Source organism: Nanorana parkeri, unplaced genomic scaffold (assembly GCF_000935625.1).
Source record: "Nanorana parkeri isolate BGI_ZX_2015 unplaced genomic scaffold, ASM93562v1 scaffold8, whole genome shotgun sequence".
In the NCBI taxonomy this organism is placed as follows: domain Eukaryota; kingdom Metazoa; phylum Chordata; class Amphibia; order Anura; family Dicroglossidae; genus Nanorana; species Nanorana parkeri.
Genome location: NW_017306276.1, coordinates 2,327,018 through 2,348,132, shown reverse-complemented (window position 1 = coordinate 2,348,132; position 21,115 = coordinate 2,327,018). Strand labels below are relative to the sequence as shown.

The 21,115-nt window shown below is 41.4% G+C and overlaps 1 protein-coding gene across 2 annotated transcripts in view; it reads right to left on the bottom strand.

Moving 5' to 3' along the window:
• STARD13 (StAR related lipid transfer domain containing 13) overlaps positions 1 to 21,115 on the bottom strand; it is a 164,031-nt gene that overhangs the window by 115,554 nt on the left and 27,362 nt on the right. The window contains exon 1 of one of the 2 annotated variants that reach the window (XM_018554330.1): positions 7,497 to 7,679. The exons of the other annotated variant lie outside the window; for it this stretch is intronic. Within the exon in view, the coding sequence (XP_018409832.1) occupies positions 7,497 to 7,662 (166 nt within the window). The 5' untranslated portion in view covers positions 7,663 to 7,679. Of the gene's footprint in view, positions 1 to 7,496; positions 7,680 to 21,115 lie in introns of those variants that run through there. 2 annotated transcript variants of the gene reach the window in all.

Sequence of the window (21,115 nt, the reverse complement as noted above, 5' to 3'; positions counted from 1 at the left end):
AATGGTAAAGTAATGTCAAGAACAAACCTAAATTTCACATTTACCACCTCTCCCTAACACCCAGCCTAATTAGTAATGAGTGAACCACGTTGTGTGAGTCAGAACTTGCAGTGGACTTGGCCAGTTCACTCCAAAAATAGGTTTGGTTGAGCTGGCAGATCTGTGCTTCAAGAAAAGGTCACTTACCAAAACAACCACATAATAGTTCTGGCATCCAAAGAAGCCAAAGGTATACCACTTTCAATGCTGCAATTAGTTAAGGGGCAAAAATCCCCATCTACTGTTACATGGTCTAATAAGGAAGTAGTATATTTGGACGCTATCCTTTTACAAGTACTTCCTTATTAGGGCTGTGATGTCACATAGAAGACATTTAACCTCTAAAATGATGAATTAAATGGGATATTTTCACATTTTGCCTGGTATCCTTAGGGACCTGTAGATATATTAGTTTATCACTTTATAAGGGTTTCATAAGGTTCACAGGTTTTTATTTCCTGCTGGGAACCAGGTATGCTTTTTATGGAGGCATGATATTACAGCAGAGGGAACGAATACTATTTACCAAGCTGATTGTGTGGCTCCACTACGTTGTATGAATGGTTACTCTTCAAGTACTTTATAATACTCTAAATTACCAAACATGTTTCTGCTTTACCTGGAGTCTTCTTAAAAATCAGCAAATACATATTCCAATAAATGCACCGATGTACATGAGGTCTGTGAGTTATACAGTGTGGTAACACATGGCAATCTGTATTTGATAAGAATAACTGATGTATTTCAATATCGTTACATCTGCAGCTCTACCATTTCACTATGAATTAGTGCACAAACATCATAATGCTGATGTATGCAGACATTGGTCCAAGCTTAGTCCTCACCTAATTCATGGTACCTTCTCTTAAGAATTTCATACCATAACCAGTGATGTATGTCAAAGATGACTTGACTTGCTCACTGAAGCTCATTCGAAACATGCCTTAACAATCATTTCAAGGCATTTTACACACTGCTAGGCACGCACTGTATGCAACTTGGGAAGAGGCAGCGTTTTTTCATTGCACGTCTGTCAAATGGTATTGTATCCTGTATCCTAGTTGACAAACCACACGTCAGTTTTTCTATATACAGTACATGCATGCTTTAGCAAACCAATGCATCACATAGCCACCATGTAATCATAGAAGAGTTAAGCCATGGTAAGTTCAGACTCAACCAACAGCACACTCCTTCAGCTAATTTTCTGAGATTTTTGGTGAAATTGTTCTATAGTATAAAACATAGATAAAAACAATACTATAGAGACAAAACCATAACAAAGAGCAGGATCGTAGAATGATGCATTTCTAGATCCTGGATCCAAAGCTGGTACTTACTGTCCCACTTTTAACTAAATGTTTCCACTTTTATAGATTTGTGATGATGAGGATTGAAGACCATAGTTACAATCATTTTTCCATTAAGCAATGAATACATTGCTTGAGCTGCATCACCGGCCAATAGCAATGTGTACGAAATGGGAGAGGGCAAGCAAGCTCTGTCTGTATCAGGAAGTATTGAGCCTTGGCACCATCAGAATTGCCCAAAATTCTTGCATACGGCACGGCCTGGAGGCTGCAGTAGGTAAGTGTAGACACCTCTAGGTCTCTGACATGATTTTCTTTTCTGCTATAGGGAAAAAAAGGTTCTACCCTTTCCTTTTGAGAGGTATGACCTGCTGTCTGCAGTCTGTGCCAATATCACAAATATGTTGTCGATTATCTTTCTGTTGATAAAGTTGATAAAGTATCAGTTAATAAAGTATGTACGATTTTAAGTGCTTTCAGTGTCTACTCTCTACTCAACCAATTCAATTCCCTCAACGTTCATAACAATTTCCAAAAATAATGCAACTCTCCTATTTAATTGGGTCCCATCTATGCAGTAACAGTAACATGAAGAAGTCCTAGCCCACCTCAACCTCCTCTCAAGGAAAAATGGCACCCTCATTTTGCCTCTGCTTAATTTTCCTGGTAATCTGGAATCAGTGACGTAACATATGTGTTACACAGAACTATTGCATTTCATGGTCATGCTGTAATGCCAGATTTCTCCAGCATATGGCACTGCTGGTACAGTCAATAACTGCAGCATTGTGTTTTGAGATCACTTGAAACATATACAAGTAAAGTTGCAGGAATGGGGTTCCCGTATGTTAAATGAACCTTGGAAAACCTTTGGATTGCTGGTGACTTACTGTTTTGTTTATCTGATCCAGCAGCACCATCTGCTGTGATTTCAGTACCCCCCCATTGGATTGGAAGTTATTCAACACAAATAAGGCATATGTTTGTTACAAGAAGTACTTCTGTAAGGGCAAAATGCTGGGCTGTTCTGAATTGGCAAAGCTCTGACACTTCTGGGTAAGGTTGGATCCTGTCCCTAGCCCCACCCATTCCTACTGGCCCATCACAATATTGGCTGGGCTGTCTTGTTGGTTAACATGAATGTGTGTGAGGCAGGAGGGAGCAGCAAGCTCCATCACTACCAGGAATGGTGCAGGTACATGCAGGCACCTCTAGGCGCCTACACTTTATACTTGCTAGCAGCTTTCTGTATACAACACCTTCATATGTCCTGTATATATTACAGCTAAATCTTTTATCTGTCAATATGCTCAGCTACACCTTTTATCTGTCAAAATGATCCCAGAGTTCTGAAAGCTTGTATGTTTTAATATTTTCCGCTGGGCAATTAAAGTTTACACTTTGCCAATACTTTTTGCTTCACTACCTGAGAGGAGGCATTCCTGGCTAGCACGGTACATCAATTTTTTGCTGTCTACAATAAAAAATAATGATCATACAGGGCCGTAAGCCAAATTTCCATTTTAATACATTTACGAGTATACATGGCACATTCCAGAGATAAATGTGTTATACCGGGAAGACTTTTTTTAAACACTGTAAACTTCCTGTGCAGTTATTCCATTGACATAAAGTGCAGAAAGACAGCAACCTTGGTAAGCCTCGTCCATATCCTAGAATGACTAACCCAGAAACCGAACTTGGCTTTTTAACAAATGCAAAGAAAAGGTCAAAAGTCTCAGAATTGAGACATATGGAACTTTTACAAACATTTTTGTGATATACTTATGTAAGTCTTTTACATAAGTAATGTGTATGAAGTTCTGAGGTTTATGAATCTTTTCAATGTAACCTTGGCTTAAAGTGAACCTGTTACCACAACTGGAAGCATTTATATTCTTATCTTTCCGGCAGACAATGTATTGAAAAACCTCTGCTTCTCAGCTACAGGGCCACTAAAAGTATTCTATATTTCCAGGTGTATAGAACACTTGCTTCCCCTATAGCTGCTGTGGTTCCTCCTGCCAGCTCGTACCTCACCTCAGGACATAAAAGCCAGCAGGAGGAACCACAGTGGCCAGTGGGGAGAGCAAGTATTTGACTCATCTGTCCATGAAAACATGCAATGGCTGGGGAGTTGAGAACTACCAGGGAAGTCCATAAACTACTTAAAGGCGTTAAATGTTGGATGGATGTGCATTCATAATCACTTAATCACCTAAAGATTTTACATAGTGTATGTGGGATCTTTTCATAAAAAGAGACATGTGCATGTTTATGTTTATGTCAGAGGAGAGTATTCATTAGACACATTCATTAGGCACTAGAGCTGGCTTATTTAAGGAGAAAACAATAGTGTTCAGATTGAAAAATCTAACCTGGTTGGTCAATTCTTTCCCCAAGAAAGATTAATGCGTCAGTCAAAGTCAAGGAGTTCTTAAATAGTTCATCTTATGTAAACAACCTAACAGAGCCACTCTATTGCAGTATTCACCACAGGCATAAAACTACTTGCAGTATATATTTTGCCGCAGAGCAAAATAACAGATATAATAGATAAAAGAACTTAAATCCAAAGCCACCTTTTAAGACTCTTTTCTCTATCACAGGCAAGTCTGTATATCACGGTCCTCTCTCCCAGGGTCCATCAAGGCCTCCATAAGCAAACATTATTTGGAAAAAAAGCCACACGTGGCAAAGCCTGCTCATTCCTCGGAGGTAGTGCTGGCTGCAAGGCATTTGTTAACCAAAAAACTCTAGGCTTTAGTCACATATAAAGCAGCATGGCTTATAGGATAAAACTGTTTGATCCAAGGTCTTCAAGAAATCAGGGTTCTGGCTGCTATTACCTTCCTACAACAGTACCATACCCGATTGCCTGAATAAAGAGTTAGCCAAATCTCCCTGTTTTTCAGTTTTGGCTAACTTCTCACTACAATCCATTCTGTTTTAATGTGACAATTCAAAACTGAATCAAATCCTTAGAAAAATGTTATATTCTGTTAGTTTGGCAAATGAATAACTTTTAAGATCAGTGACTGGAGTGGAAAAACATTTTATAAACAGTTCAGGAGATAATGGGGAATGCAATGGACTAGGCTTGTCTGGGACGAAATAAAATAGCTTTTTCAGAAACTCAGCTGGATCACTGGAGACCACCCAAAAGTGATATTTAGCAATAAGTGGAGTCTGGTGGTCTGGCTTCCTATATATCTTGGATAAACCAATAACAAAATCTCCACGTAATTCCTCTTCCTATCCTAGTGGGAATTTTGGGTGTTTCTGACCTCCTTTGCATTTTCCAGATTCTCTTGTTGCATTTCCTATACCAAATCCCATCCCAACCAGTGAGAGTGGGACACCTTTATAATAACATTGTGCCGAGCTAATAATCATACATATCTAATAAATTAAAACATATATAAATGAGTCACATATATGAGCCTTCAAACAAATGAGGCATAAGAAATATCTACACACATACAAAAAAGCAATATAGGCAAAAAAAGTCCCAAGGAAAAAACAAACGCAAATTAATTTATTAGATATGTATGATTATTAGCTCGGAACAATATTGTTTTTTCACATTTTACAGATATTTAGTTATATCCTTAGTGCTTGGTAGCTCATATTTCCACATTACACTTACTGGCGCTGATCACCTTTTATTGTTTAGTTTTACACCTTTATAATAGCCACAGCAGGTTTGCAGGCCCAGGGGTTTAAAAACAGATATCTCATGAAGAGAGGCCCCCAGAGATAGAAGAACTCAGATGGGTTATAGCTTCATCATCCACCAAACACTGAAATATCGGTTTTGTTTGATCTCACTGGTTAAATTGCTGTGAAGTACATAATAAGGTTTAAAAAACTATAAGGGTTTTAACTTTATAGGAAAAGTATGTAACTTTCCCTCCTCCTAGGACACAGCAACCTAAAATAATAGCCCTGTGCATTTTCTTTCAGACCTATAGTACATGCCAGGGGCGCATGCCTTACCTATTATTATCTGTGTAATACACACACCTCCTTTAGGCATGTTGTTTAATAGGGTTCAACCCGCTGAACTAGATTTGGCAACAATAGGAGGAACATTACAATAGAGATGGAAAACAACATCAACGTGACAATCTTTGACTTTCATCCAACATCAACTACTAACAGCAATATTAAAGGATTAAAGAGCAAATCCACCCAACATTGATTCTTCAGCTTTAAAGTGCCCATACACCTTACAGCTATTGTTCGAAAAATGAATGAGATCTGTTTTTCGTACGATAATCGGCCAGTTGATGGGAATTGCACGATCGCAATTACTGTACAAAAGGCCGAATGTGGTTGAACGGGCAGACTAGAAAACTGTTGGATGAATTAGTGTCGTTTTCGCACAACAAAAATTACAACATGAACACAGCACATGCGCAAAAGAACATCGGTTCTGTCGATCGACGAAATTCGGCCAGTTAGTTTTGCTGATGAACAATTATCGAAATCTACATTGGTCTGTGCATGATGGGGTATTTGAGCGGAAATTGAACGAGGATGCGTGGACGGGACAAAAAAAATTGAACGATAATTGTAAGGTGTATGGCCACCTTTAGAGGTTAGCTGATTCACCCATCAGTTTTTTCAGCATCTCGTGCTCATCCAGTCCTGGGGTCTTACTTCTCCTGCAGGAAAAGAAGTCTCTATCAAGCTTCCCTGAACTTCCTGTCTAGTACAACATCACAGGCACAGAGCAGACTGCAGAAGCTCTACCTTCTACTATGGAAGAAGAAAGGAGGGAGGAAAGGAACAGGGGGGAGGTTACACTTGTCTTTTAAACTCTGGCTGCTTAGTCAGCCCTGAGGTAGGAACAGGGGGGAGGTTAGGAACAGGGGGGAGGTTAGGAACAGGGGGGAGGTTAGGAACAGGGGGGAGGTTAGTGGCTTTCCCTGCTGTGCCTGTGTGTTTGTGGAGACACACAGAGCTTACTACCACACACAAGGGTGATTCCATAGGATCCTGCAAGGGAAGGGATACAGGATATCAGGGCCAGTGCTCAGGGAACCAGCTGATTCTGCAGGAGACTAAAGTTTTTAAACATCAAGGATTGACATCCACATCAACATCATCCATGCTGCTGACAACCCCATTAAGATAAATATTTCGGTAAATGACTGAAATCTCCAACTTTTCAAAAAAACAAAAATTTAAAATGAAATATCAGTATTTGCAAAAAAAAAGTAGTATGGCAGCTGTAGACAACGTGTGCTACGCCAAGCACAATGTAAACTAAGTAGAAATGTAAAAATTATACCGAATTGCTATCAGTATAATAGAAAATAAATATGTATTGTAAACACTTAGAAGATTTCCTATTGATTGCTCTTAACATAGCAGAGGTAGGCTGGAAATGTGTATCACACCAGACATGCAAAAATGATGTATTAAAATATTCTAGTCATGTAAAAGGGTCTGATCACTGCTGCAAGAACCCTTATATCCGACCCCCTTAATATTGCTCATACATAGAAAATTCCTATATGATGCAGACAACCCCGATCATATGCACCTTGTCTATTCCGTGTATCATACAGGTGCCAATGTACTACTGAAGTACGGAAACTGAGAAAGACAAATACTGCCATTTGCAACCAACCAGTTTTCTCCTTTCACTTCATGGAAATATTAAACATAAATTCTGATTAGGTTGCCATTGGCAACAGCTGAACTTTTGTGCTTACTCTCTTCTCCAAAGAATGCATCAGACCCCAATAACGTTATCTTTTATCAACATATTGAGGAATTTTGACAAAAAGCTCTGCTCAGAAAAAGGATTCTGTCACGTGCATTTAACGTTCAGTGACCATCCAAAATTTGGCCGCCTGGCCATCATCAAAAAAACTCAGTCTACCCTTTTCACTAGGAGCAAGGCATGTTTGTAAGATTGAAATATAGGGCATGCCTACTAAAATCCTGGAAGAGATTCCAAGGACTAAAATACATTAATAGCAAAATAAAAAACCTGCTGTGATAGCTGAACCGATACAACCGGTACATACTTAGGACAAACTGTCACTGCTGTAACAACATGGAAGTGCTGAAATCCATATCAGTAAATATTTGTTACTAAAGAAAAGCCAGGAAAACCTTGAAGTGGCTCACCTCGTTGAATCTTGGCCAACAGTTGCTGCCTGGCTTGAATCCTGCTCATCTTATAGGTAGGTCTCCTCTTCTTGTCAAAGCACGCATAGTACTCCTGGCTTTCAGGTGACATGGAATTTAATCGCTTACAGCCTGCCGCTGGGCTCGGGAGCTCCTGGACCCACATTATGGATCTGAAATTTAAAAAAAGCTATATCCTTTTCTTTTTTTTATTTCCCCCTCTGCTGCTCTACTCTTCCTCCCAGATTCCAGTTGTTATAATGAACAGGAGTTGATAATACTAGAGAGCTGGAAAGGGAAAGTCGTCAAGTACAAGAGGAGTGCCAGTAGATACAATTCAGGATTCCAAGAGGGTCACATGACTCCTGGGGCCAATGGCAGGCAGTGAGTAATGTAAAAGTACACAGTGCTGAAGCAAAGTCCTGTCAGGCATGTTTAATCTTCACAAATGCACATATTCTAATGACATACCTCAGGGCTGACTAAGCAGCCAGAGTTTAAAAGACAAGTGTAAAGCACATATTCCCAGCCACCCAGGAATCCTCCATGAATGGCAGCCCCCCTCCTGGGCAGGTGGCTGTGACATCTATGTGTCTCTTCCTTTCTGATCTGTAAACATTATCCGTCTGAACAGTTCCTCTCAGACCGGTAAAACGTCACTTTTAGATCAACTGCACTAAATATTTTGGGCTGGAATATAAACATGTGACCTCCAATGCTCTTGGATGTTGTAAATACAGGAAATGTTTCATATTACAATGTTTTATTACGGGGTGTCCAAGTGTGAGGTACAAATATACTGACCACCAAGGGAAGGGATAATAAAGGACATTAGCTCATCCTGTGACCATGCACTGTCAATACACAGCCCAGGGTAAAGTTGCACAATGACCTTTTTACGGGAAAGGCATGAGTTTAACCCGTCCTAGTCCAGGCAGTATTGCTGATGGGTGAAAATGATCATCCTGTATGATCATTAAATATAATACAGGATATATTTTGCACACACAGTTAGCACAGTGCTTTACAATGTAAAGGGAGACAGTACAGTAAGGCTCCTTTCAGACAGGTCGGCCTGTCAGTTTTTCTTTTGGACCTGATCAGATACCCAATATAAGTCTATGGGCAGCCGGACCTATATGGGCGGGTGTGCGTTTACATCCGGTTGCCACGGTTCCTGCCAGGTCTGGAAAAACAAACGGAGCAGTGTTCTGTTTTGTCGGACCTGATCGTGCTGCATCGGGGGTAATCTGATTTACATCCGATTCCCCATAGACTGACATGGGGTCTAATGCAAGATAGAGAAAAAAACTGGACGCACACGGATATCGCAGCAGTGACATCCGATCCGTACCGCTCCATGCACGGATCCCCTCCTGATCAGACAGTGTGAAAGGGGCCATACAATACAAGTCAATACAGGAGGTTTAGGCTGTCCAATCAGGAGCAGTCTGAAAAGAGTGGTCCGTTTACACAAGATTACCCCCAATCCGGCACGATCAGGCCCAGCAAAACGGTTACCTCCGGAGCCGGAGGTAATCGGATGTAAACAAACACACGCCCATTTAGACCCGGCAGCCCATGGACTTACATTGGGTATCCAATCAGGTCTGCCAGACAAACTGACGGGCAGACCTGATCAGACCACCTGTCTGAAAGGGACCTTTAGAGGGTGTTCTGCTAGTGATAGTTTAGGATCTTGTATCAGCAGATCCCCATTTTTATATTACCATCCCCTATCAGATCATATACAGTAGGTTATTCAAAAAGTCAAAGGGATTGATTTACTAAGGGCCGATTCACACCACAAAGTCTGCATTCCAGAGCGTTTGGCTTCTGTAACGCAAGCCAGACAGCTCCCTGCGTTCAGGGGCAGGATGGGGCGTGGCAGTGCATTGAAGTTAATGGCACCGGAGCCACGCCCCCCGCAGTGTGATCGCTCCGAATACCCAGTCACGTGCAAGGGAAATTTAAAAAACAAAACAGTATTTTGGCTTGTACATGATTGGATGATGGAAGTCAGCAGAGCTTCACCTCGTTCACTAAGCCAAGGGAAAATTTCCTTGCAAAGTGCAAAGCTTATTTTTCTTTAGTGAAGATAAACTTAGTTTAAATTTAAATAAAATTAAATAAATTTAGTTTAAATCAACCCCCACAATTAACATTTTGCTAAAGAGCCCTTTGACATGGGTGGCCGTCCTCTCCGATCAGCAGGGAATCTGTGCACAGATCCCCTGCTGATCGGAGCAGTACGGAACAGATGTCCCTTCAATGACATCAGAATCCAGTTTTCTTCCCTCCCTCTTGCGATGGCGGAAAAAAACAACTGAACGGACCTGTGTTAGGTCTATGGGCAATTGGAAGTAAATAGACATATGTGCATTTACATCCAATTACTTCTGATGGCGGAAAACACAACTGAACGGACCTGTGTTAGGTCTATGGGCAATTGGATGTAAATAGACATATAGTCATTTCCATCCAATTACTTCTGATCAGTCATGTTTAGGTCTGAAAAAATTTAGAAGCACGCATACCTTCTCCCCTTTATGTTTTTTTTAAAGAGCTGACTCGTATGTAGTCAGATGTAAACAGATACATATCTGTTTACATCTGGATACCCATAGAGCTGCATTGCGCTTCGGATCCGATCCGCCTGAAAAACTGACAGTCCGCCTATGTGAAAGGGGGCCTTAGGATTTTGGCTTCCGTCACTATTTTTAGCTCTGAATACAAATCAGTGAATAGAGCTATGTACTTTCTGTGTTATGGATAAGATTTATGTCCAGTCTGCAGAAATAAAGCATCTGTAGCAGAGAATGTATGCAAGGAATTCAAGCAAAACTCTAGCTTTTTTTAATATATATATACAAAACAACCGGTTGTACATGCCCATGCACACAGAAAGACCACAACAACACAACAGTGCTTTTTACCGTTTAGTAGCTCCATCTTGGTGCACACAGCCTAGACCACTAAATATTGGAGATCAATGGCACACTACTTACATTAGAGAACTCTTTCATCTACAAGCAATATTTCAGCCCTCTCTACGGTCTTTTTCTCAGATACTCACACATAACACCATAATACATTCATATGATATGGGTGTGAAATTACCTTTATTGATTAACATGGTTTACTATATTTTGGAAGTAATGAGCTTGCTGTAAAGGGAATTGATGAGCCCTCAAACCATAGCAACCACAAAAAAAAAAATTATTGAATTTTTCTACTTAGAAGATCATAAAATGGTCAAAGTCAGTATTTTATTAGTTTTTCTCTATAAGTTAAATGATCTCCATACCCTCAGCAAGTGTTTGATACAGTTTTAACATGTAATCTGTACAAATCTGTACGCTGCCATGGAGAAGAAAGTCAAGGGGTTATGCGGTACCAAGTGTCTATTATCAAGTCTAAAAAATGCCACTAGTTAATAATAGATTTATGAGATGGAAATACATGAATATATAATTCCCTGGACCCATGAAGTTAAACTGACTGGACTGAACTGGCACTGTCCCATACAGCTGGGTCTTGCAACAGCAGTGATTAATTGAATCAAGGACAGTGCTGATGACTGGACAGAGATGAGCATGGAGTGGGAATACACTGTACAGCTGTTTTTGACTTCCTATGTCACTGAGGCAGAGGGCAGACCAATTTACAAATGTAATAAATTGGGAAACAGCACGTACCCTATAGAAACTAAGGTTTCAGAGAAACTAGAGATGGGAGTAGATGCTCTTCTGCCCAGAGGGTATTCCTATGCAAAGACCACAATCACTGGACAGTAAGGTTATTAAAGGATTACATGCAAGGCAGGATTCTTAGGTCAACTTTATGCCACCACACCCTAAACAAATCCTCCATGCATAACAATAAACTTTATCCAGTAGAAACCAGATCCAACAATACGTACTCATAAGATGCAATACATTAACTTGGTAAAGGTTCCATTTTATTTGCAGATGTTTCATGACATTTTTTTTAGTCTGTACGCAATGCCCTCAATTTTGAGAATTACTTACAATTGCAAAATTTTTATTTAGAGGGAAATAATGAGTTTCTCTTATAGTGAAAAGTGCTCACTATTGTCAAGGGAAATTGTGCTACTCAATGGAAGATCAAACTGCAAACTGGATCTTATCCTTCGCTCTTCTAAAGCCCCAGAGCTCAGTCATCCATAGATGAGCAGATAACTTCTTGTCTATGACCACCCTAAGTACTACTCCAAATATTTCCTCACATATCTGAATAATGTTGAAGCCATCTGACAGGCACACATAGGCATGCACGCTTGTTTTTGCTAGGCAGACGCCCCAACTGGCAATGTTATAATAGAGCAACAACTATCTATCAGCTGGGAAAATTCAGCTCAGTAGGTTTTACCGCTGGAATGTATTAGGGCTTGTTCACATGATTTTCCGGTCCTGATCTGGTCCGGATCTGCAGATGCGGTGCTCCGCATGCAGTGCGTTTTTTACGCGTTTTTACCGCGGTCCGGACGCTGACAGTTCTTTTTTTTTAAGCCATGGGACTGTCAGTATGCAGATTCTTTCTCTGAGGTCACTTCCTCCCTCTCGTAACAACCACTTCCCTTTGTGTATGTAAAGCTGGTGATCATTTTAATATGTAATTGTTGATGTAAAATGTTTGTTATGTAATCTTAAAATAAAAAAAATCTATTAAAGTCAAAAAAAAAAAGTTGGTGATCAGACATGTATCACATGTTTGCAGGCATGGTGTTGGTGCTGGCTACAGCAATCTGCAGAGAACGAGCTAGCAGGAGACATCGTTATTGAGCACACCCGATCTTGAGGCTCAGGGACTCCAAGGGTCAGTTTTGGAGTTAATATGAGGATTTGCGAGCTCACTTTTTTTTTTGCTTAGCTGCAGTGCAGTCCATTTTTGACGCGTTTTCGTTGCGTTTTTGACACGTACGTGCATTTCCGGACTGGACAAAATGTGACATGCAGTATTTTTCATGTCGTGACCTGAACGGACTGCGCACGTGAGAACTGTAGCCCATAAAACACATAGGGATACATTGGGATGCATTTTTAGTGCAGGAGCGAACGGATCTGATCAGGACAGAATCCGGACGTCGTGTGAACAAGCCCTTAGAATGTATTAGATGGAACTGAGTGACTGGTTGACATTAGTCTGATGTCTTTGGGTATCTTAAAAATAGCCAGTCACTGAATTAAATAAACTTGTTACATCCTGATACTACTCTTGGTGGTGACATTTTCCCAACTCTTTGTTCCTTTTCCCAAGAGGCAGCCTTGTTCCTCCCCTGTGGCCATGTGGTGATCTTGTGTGCTCTGACTGATTAGTTAGGCGACATCATCTGACAGAGGAATGGACATAAAAGGAGTAAAGGTGATATGCTTCTCTAGTATTAAAACTATGTACTGAAACAGTAATATGTAGAGTTTTGTTTTATTTAAACATTGCTGCTTCTGTTCCCCCCATGTAATGTTAAGGAGGGGGTTGTGGGAAGTTTTGTTTACTCTAACTCTTTACTGTGCTGGCAGTCCCTCATTATCAGTTGCTGACAAAATGTGAACATTGTCTGTCCTATCAAAGGGCTTGTTCTCATGATGTCCAGATTCTGTCTAGTTCCTGGACCAAAAACGCATCATAATGTATCCCTATGTGATTTCTGGGCTACAGTTGACACCTTTGCAGTGCTTTCCATTCCAGACTGAAAAAATACTGCATGTCTTATTTTTTCTGGTTGGGAATGCACCGGAACGCGTAAAACGCATTGAACACATGTAAAAAATGCACAGAACTGGACTGCACATGAAAGCCTATTTTAAGTTAAAAAAAAAGGAATGCGGCAAAATTGCGGTAAAAACGTGGCAGAAGCAGACCATTCTCTCCGCAAATGTTAAAAAATAGGTGGAGCTAGCGGTGACATCATACCTAGTTGGTATCATGCAATGACAGGCTACCATCCTCAGGTAATTAGAGTACAGTAGCCTGTCATTCTATGATAACAAATGGGCGGAGCCAGCCGTCCATGACATCACGCCGAACCATTTGCACCCGACGAACTGCCGCCGCAGAATGACCTGTTTGACAGATGCCGGCAAAAAGTAAACAAATGGGCGCAGCTGGCCATTACATCACTGCTGGCTGGGCCTATTTGTTTTGATTTGGCCGGGACCTCAGAAGACCCATATGACAAATGCCGGCCAAATCGAAACAAATAGGCGGAGTCAGCGGTGATGTCATGGCTAGCTCCATCCATTTGTTTACTTTATGCCGGCATCTGTTAAACAGGTCATTCTGCAGCAGCAGTTCGTCAGGTGGGGATGGGTCGGCGGGCATCGTATTTAAAAAAAATGTCTATGTCGAGTCGTCGTCGTTGTGGAAACCGCTAGGCGTTGTGATTGACCTTTGGATTCATTTTTTAGAATTTTTTTTTTTTTACAAAAGTCTGGTCTGTTTATTTACAATTTATTTTAACCCTTAAGTGAATTAGTAGGGGTAGAAGTAAGGGGTACTTGGGGGTGCCCCAATGCAAATAAGCCCCCCTGCCCACAGACCCCCAAACCCAATGAGTCAGGGCTTGTGGGGAAGAGGCCCTTGTCCCTGTCACCAAGGGGACAAAGCACTTTTCCAGGGGGACACTGGAAAAGCACTCTCCCAGTGCTGAGGGTATGTGGCCTGGTACGGCAGGGATGGGGGGGCGCTTTCCTGCCCTTCCAGGCTGCTGCCCGGATTAAGGGTCTGGTTGGGAATTTTAGGGGGGACCCCACATTTGTTCCCCACGTTTTTGGGGTGGTGCTCCTCCTTAAAAATTTTACCAGACCTAAAGGGCCTGGTATATGTTTTGGGGGGACCCACTGTTTTTTTAAACTGGGTAGTCCCTTCTAACGGATCGGGAGGGGGACCCCACAGGTTTTTTTTTTCTTCTTTTGTTTACATCTTTTTCATTCTGCTCGCTACCTTGGAGGTAGCGAGCAGAATAACCGAACAGAATACCGTTTGGCAGCATTCGGCTATTCACTCACTGCCATTCGGCCCCTATGAGAATAGGGGTGAACGGCAGCGAGTGAACTGCTGGAGGTTCGGCTCAGCCGATCCAGATGTTGGATCAGCTGCGTCAAACATGTTCCCTAAGGGAGCCGATATACGGCTGAAGTCAGCCGTACAGGGCTGAAGTAAATAGCCAAACGCTGTTCGGCTCACTTCACTTCGGCATGGTTATTCATTTGGCTGCCTTCCGAGTATAAGCAAATCAAAGGCAAAGCAAGGTGACTGAGAAGCATGCAAAATATAGGAAAATAAACTATAATGCAAGCCTTGTGAAAGCTGTTTTTTTTATGCTGGGCGACTTATTTATTCATTTTTATTTAAAACTTGGTTTTAAAGTAATGGTGACTGAATCCTCCAAATGTTGATAGCAGTGTTTTGCAGATATCTGTAATTAATAGGTTTGTGGTGATTTTGGAAAGTATGAGAGGAGTGCCAGTTAAAGCCTATCTCCTGGGGAAAAAACTACCCTTGCAGTGAGGCTACCCCAGAGCTGTAAGGGTTAACTGCAATTTTATGTCTAGAGGTATTGTGTAAAGGACATTTACTTACCTGATCCCCGCTGCCCAAGCGGTTTTCACGCACCTTTTCACCCTAGGCTTCAACTTGTAGACTGTCCCTCGGTGTCCTCACATGCCTTCTCTGGAGGTAAGCTTTACCAAATTTAAAGGTGGAAGGATGCTCAGGGACAATGACTGAGACAATGCCTACATTGTCTCAGTCATACCGCATCAACACTTCTAAAATAAGTAAATCTGAAAGGGATATATACAGTTTCGCTTATAAGAAAAACATGTGTCCACAAGTTAATGAGCTGCTGAATCATATGAGTCACGACTGTTCACTTCCTGAGTTTAGATTCTACAAGTGCCATCCAAATGTTAATAAAGAATACTTTAGCTATGGGTAAATTAATGACGCTTGTGTTACTTAGAATATGACATAATCCTTACAGTTTTATTCTTAAAAGGTACACTCCAGTCAAGCATAAGAATTTTGTATTTGGATTGACTCAGGCTATTGGCTCACAGGCTCTAAATTTCATCCCAGGCCTACCATCTGTCTGAAAATATGTGTATATTTATATATGTTTTCTAAGCTTTTAATCTACTAACATATAAAAATGTACATTGCCGAATCACCATTCTCTCCAAGCCTGCTGCACAGGTGCAATAAATTGGCCTCTTGTGGTGGGTTAGCTGCATCACAGTAAACATCAGCCAGCCCAATCCCATCCAGGCCATAGTCTTTTAGGCCCCATTCACACACGAATTGGCCGGCACGTACAGGTCCGTGTTGCGTGCAGGGCCGTACCAAACAGCTGCCGGGAAGGACAGGAGCTGTGTGTGATTAGTACGCAGCCCCCGTCCTTCTCTATGGGGCTACGCGGCCGTACGCCCCCCTACGCTCAACTCAATTGCAGGTCCGTAGGTTCGTATTCATAAGCCGCCGGAATGGATCCTGTATGCGTCCACAAAACCCGACACAAGTCAGTGGGACAGGTCCTTTTGACTTGGCTGGCACAAAATGTTATCAAGCTACACTGCAGGCCAGATGGAGATGGACACAAAATAATATAGACACCCTAAAGAAAACCTATGGATGTATGAGGATAAGACAGGTTTGAATTGGCCAGTTTCAGCGAGTCTGGGTGATTATCGTTATTTCTAGAAGTAACATGTGACTCCACCTGCCAATCAGTTATAGCAATTTTTTTCAGACAAAATGTATTGTTCCCCTCATGTAAGGCCAGCACTAGAAACGTTCAACTAAAATTTTCCAAGCATATGAGCATGCGCCTTAGAGTAATACAAGCATGTGTGTTTATGTACTGAATGTGTGAATAAAACAGTTGTCCAGTACTTCTACTATGCCTGCATGCCCAACCAGCACCAGCACCAAACTTCACTTTACATACAAATAGTGCAAAGACATATTGTTACACGGAATGCATATATTTCCTTTATTTATGTAATACGTACAAGGTTAGAAAATAAAAATGTTAAATATAGTTTTTCGTAATGTAAATATAAACTCCTGCATAAACATTTCTGGTATTCAGAAGATTCACATAGCTGTTTGTTTGTTTTTGCCATTATGAGGTACACACATAAGTAGCTGACCTGTAGGTTACAAACACAGCTAAATGAATCAGCTAAATGACTCAGAGGAGTGACCCCTCCCCAAGTACAGATAGTGTTGTCTAGATCTGCAGGAACAGTGAACAAGGGCAGAGCTAGAGCTGGGCATTATAATTAGATAGCCCAGAATGCACTACATACACTGAACCACATAGTGCTTTCTATTAAAAGTTAATTTGAAAAACAAAGATTTTATACAAATAATAAACATAATTATACACAAAGTGTTAATTACCACTCAAGTTTTCTTTTAAAAGGATCATAATTATATAATATTCCTTATAGGCAATCTGGTTAGTAAATTAATGACCCTATATTGAGAATGTTTCCTGAAGAAGCTACAGGGAACCAATATCCTGCCATGGCCGATTACATACACTAAAGAACTGCATTCAGCGAGTTAATGCAAATGTCTTTGTGAAACGAAATACCTCTTGTCAAAGATGTTTGCGAATGTGACAACATTACTCTTTAGACTGGATATGGCCATTTACTTTTAGTGGACCACTAAATTACAAGTGAGCTGTAATTGTGTCAGTGATGACATTGTTCTGCATTCTTTCCCTCTTGGATACAGCATTACAAAGAGTAACTATTTACTGTGTGTGATATCCGCATAGAACTATTTGTTTTTGCATTTTTTTTGCATGTATGAACAAATATGTTGATCTACTGCATGAGATGGGAAATCCTCATTAAATCTGCTCAACATATTCTCGGCAGGTTTAGCACATGTAAGATTTATGATTTATAGTAAAAAAAAGCACACATTCTTGAAGGTCAACTCCAACCACCACTGATATTTAGGCTTTGAGTGGTTGGTGGCATGTTTAATCACATGCTGATTTCTTAAATGTCTAAAGGGCTCTGGTGGTAAAATATGATCGTCAGCAGCTGATGATAGCTATTCCTTAATCAAAAGAGTCTAGGGGACCCTTCTGCTATAACAGGGGTGCCCACAATTTTTGTGTTAAGATCTACTTTTCAAATGGCGAGCTACATGAGATCTACCAACGAAAAAAAAAAACCTCCCTCGCTCTCTCTCTCCTGGCTGTCTCTCCTCGCTGTCTCTCCTTGCTCTCTCTCCTGGCTGACTCTCCTGGCTCATCCTCCTGGCTGTCTCTCCTCTCACTCCTGCCTGTCATTCCTTGTTTTCTCTCCTGGCTGTCTCTCTTTGCTCTCTTGGCTGTCTCTCCTTGCTCTCTCCCCTGGCTGTCTCTCCTTGTGCTCTCTCCTGTCTGTCTCTCTCCACTCTCTCTCCTGGCTCACCTTGCTGTATTTTGCAAACAGTGCAGTGCAACAGGCTGTGTAAACTAATATTGTTTGATGTAATACATAGCACTTAAACCACCAGTATCCACCAGAAAGGTGTCAGGGAGCTTGGCTCAGCAGACTCAGGCTAATAGGTAATCATGTGTGCACAGCTAAATAAATATACCAAAATGGAATAAAGGGGCCACCATTCACACCCTTTGTGATCTACCAGCATCAGCTTTGAGAGCTACTGGTAGATCACGATCTACCTAATGGGCACCCCTGTGCTATAAGCTCATGGTTGCCAAAGTGACCATAAGCTTATAGCAGAAGGGAATACAGCTGATAGAAGGCCCACTAACCTTGCGTGCTGCAATCAACTAAAGCGTTAAATGTTGAAGACTGCTGAAGACACCGAGAAGATGTAACCAGTCTACTGCAGAGATCGATTGACTGGTTGTGGCTCTTGGAAACGGCGCCAGTGGACTTTGGTGAGCACCATCGTTGGTAAATATTTTAAATAGGAATAACAAAAAGCCATAGATGCAAAATCTAAATGGGGCCTTTTCATATTTCCTGTAACAGAGTGCAGTCTCTGAAAGTCCCTCATTTTGATCACATATTTATTATCATATTATGTCCACAAGAACACATGAATGAACTGGAGGCCCAAGCCCAAGGAGAAGCACGTGCAAGAAGTATCAGGTTGGGCAGGACAAACCCATGAAGAGAACCAGTTAGGGCTGAGCTTATAGATTATAATCTAAATATGAGTGAATCGATTGGTAGTCAGAATCTGCAGTTAATCAGATTAGCTCCAAGCCTTAGCTCCAAGCCAAGATTGACTAGGAAGCCAAGGCAGAACCTACCCAGTTAGAACCTAAAGTGACAATCTGCCTTAAAGGAGTACTACGAGGTGAGTGATTTCCACTCATCCTCATAGTTAGAGCCGACGTGTGACAATGAAACTGTCACAGGTCGGCTCTTTTGATCGGGAAGTGCTTAACCAGATACCGTCCCTCGCTCACTTCCTGATCATCTCCCTGCAGAGTGCGGTGACTGTCAGTCATCACTCCCTGCAGGTTTCCCCCCCCTCCCCGCTCTGATCCTCCAGCGCTGACTGGAGGAACAGTCGGGGAGGGGGCGGGTACAGATGGCTCTGCCTCTAGATAGGCAGAGCCCATTGTCAATCAGCCAGCTGGGTGGATCTTGACAGTATTGTCAGGATCTATCCCGGCTGCGGCATTCTCAGTCGCCCGCTATATACTGAGTTTTGGGTCACGGGAGGAGTATATGTCCTCCTGTCACCCCATAGAGAACTATGGGATAAAAAGGTTACCCCATAGGTCTCTCCTAATTACTATATAAGATACAGAATAGCATAGGATAAGATAGGAAATATGACAGAGTGCTCTTCAACAGTGGTAAGAGCATTCTGAAAAAATGTGCAAAATGTAAGCTAAAGTGTATCTAAACCTAAGAACAGAAATGTTATACATTGCAGCTTACCAGTTCTTACATGTGGTGGCTGCCTTCATTTTCTTTATTTAAAACTTTTTGTCCTTTATTTACCCCTGGTTATCTGGCCAGGTGCATACTGTACTGTAGATTTGGAGGAGCAGCATTGTTACTCTAGGACAGGATTTCATATTTGGAGGAGCAGCATTGTTACTCTAGGACAGGATTTCATATTTGGAGGAGCAGCATTGTTACTCTAGGACAGGACTTAATGTATATTTGGAGGAGCAGCATTGTTACTCTAGGACAGGACTTACTGTATATTTGGAGGAGCAGCATTGTTACTCTAGCACAGGACTTATTGTATATTTGGAGGAGCAGCATTGTTACTCTAGGACAGGACATACTGTATAACAAGACAAGAGAGGGGCGCCTTTTCCTAGTGCAGATCAGTTTTTTTTTTCGGTTCAGTCTCTGCTCTGTTCTAAATGCTCGTGAATTCCCACTTTTGTGAGTACCTGTCTACTTATTTATCTTTATCTAATTGTTGAATAAAACTGATCTGCACTAGGAAAAGGCGCCCCTCTCTTGTCTTGTTTTTCAGTGTCCTCAGTCTCCCTGACTGCATTGGGGCTGCCTCCTGCATAGATGCCTAAATATTAGCTCTGCATAAGAGACTATGTACGATTACCTTTGGCGCTTCCTGATATATAATTTCTGTTTGAGGACTTACTGTATATTTGGAGGAGCAGCATTGTTAATCTAGGGAAGGATTTACTATATATTTGGAGGAGCAGCATTGTTACTATAGGACAGGACATCACAACACCACTACCCCCTTCTCCATAACATGGGGGGTATCTTCTATAGTTCACAGAGAGAACATGTATTACTACTTGGTAATAGAGATAAGTCATCGGTAGAATGCACAAGAAGATAGGAGCTCCCTAGATTTCTGGCAGGGTGAACAGGTAGTTTTTTTGCCTATTAAATTGAATTAGATATAACAAAACACTATTAATGGTATAATTAACAGACCAAAGGAGAGCAAATAAGAGAAGTTCATTGTTGGGGTTTACATACCCTTTGACACATCAGGTAATGAGGGAAAGATAATTTCTATGAAAGTGCTTTCATAGACAAACATCACTGATCTGTAGAGCTGGAATTTGTGATCACTCTTCATTAGAAGAATCTTTTTGCAGGTCTGTTTAAATTATGCTAATCAGCTGATAATATCCAAAACCACGGGCATTTCATGTACCCGGAAACATCAGTACAATATTATCTACATTATTACACTGTCACATGTGTATTTTTCAGACAAATGATTCCTTTAGCAAAGATTAAAATTACTTATTAACCATTTCAGTTCCAGGGTCTTAGCCCTTCATCCCCCTTTAAAGCAGAACTCCAGGAATCAACAAAGTTAACCCTTTCAGTGGGGCTGCCCCCACAGCGCAAGGGTTAATTGCTCATTTGGTGAAAGGGCTCATATACATAAATATATTCACCTGATCATGCTAGACTGGCCTCTGCAGCCTCTTCTCCCATGAGCTCCGGTGGCTTAGGACCAATGACGTCATCACGTCTAATGCAGGCCATTCACCTATTAGATGCGACGATGCCGAGGGACATACCACAGCCGGGGAAAGAGGTGAGTGCCGACCACCACAGGACCAAGGTTCAAGTGAATGCCGTCTCCTAGAGAAAAAC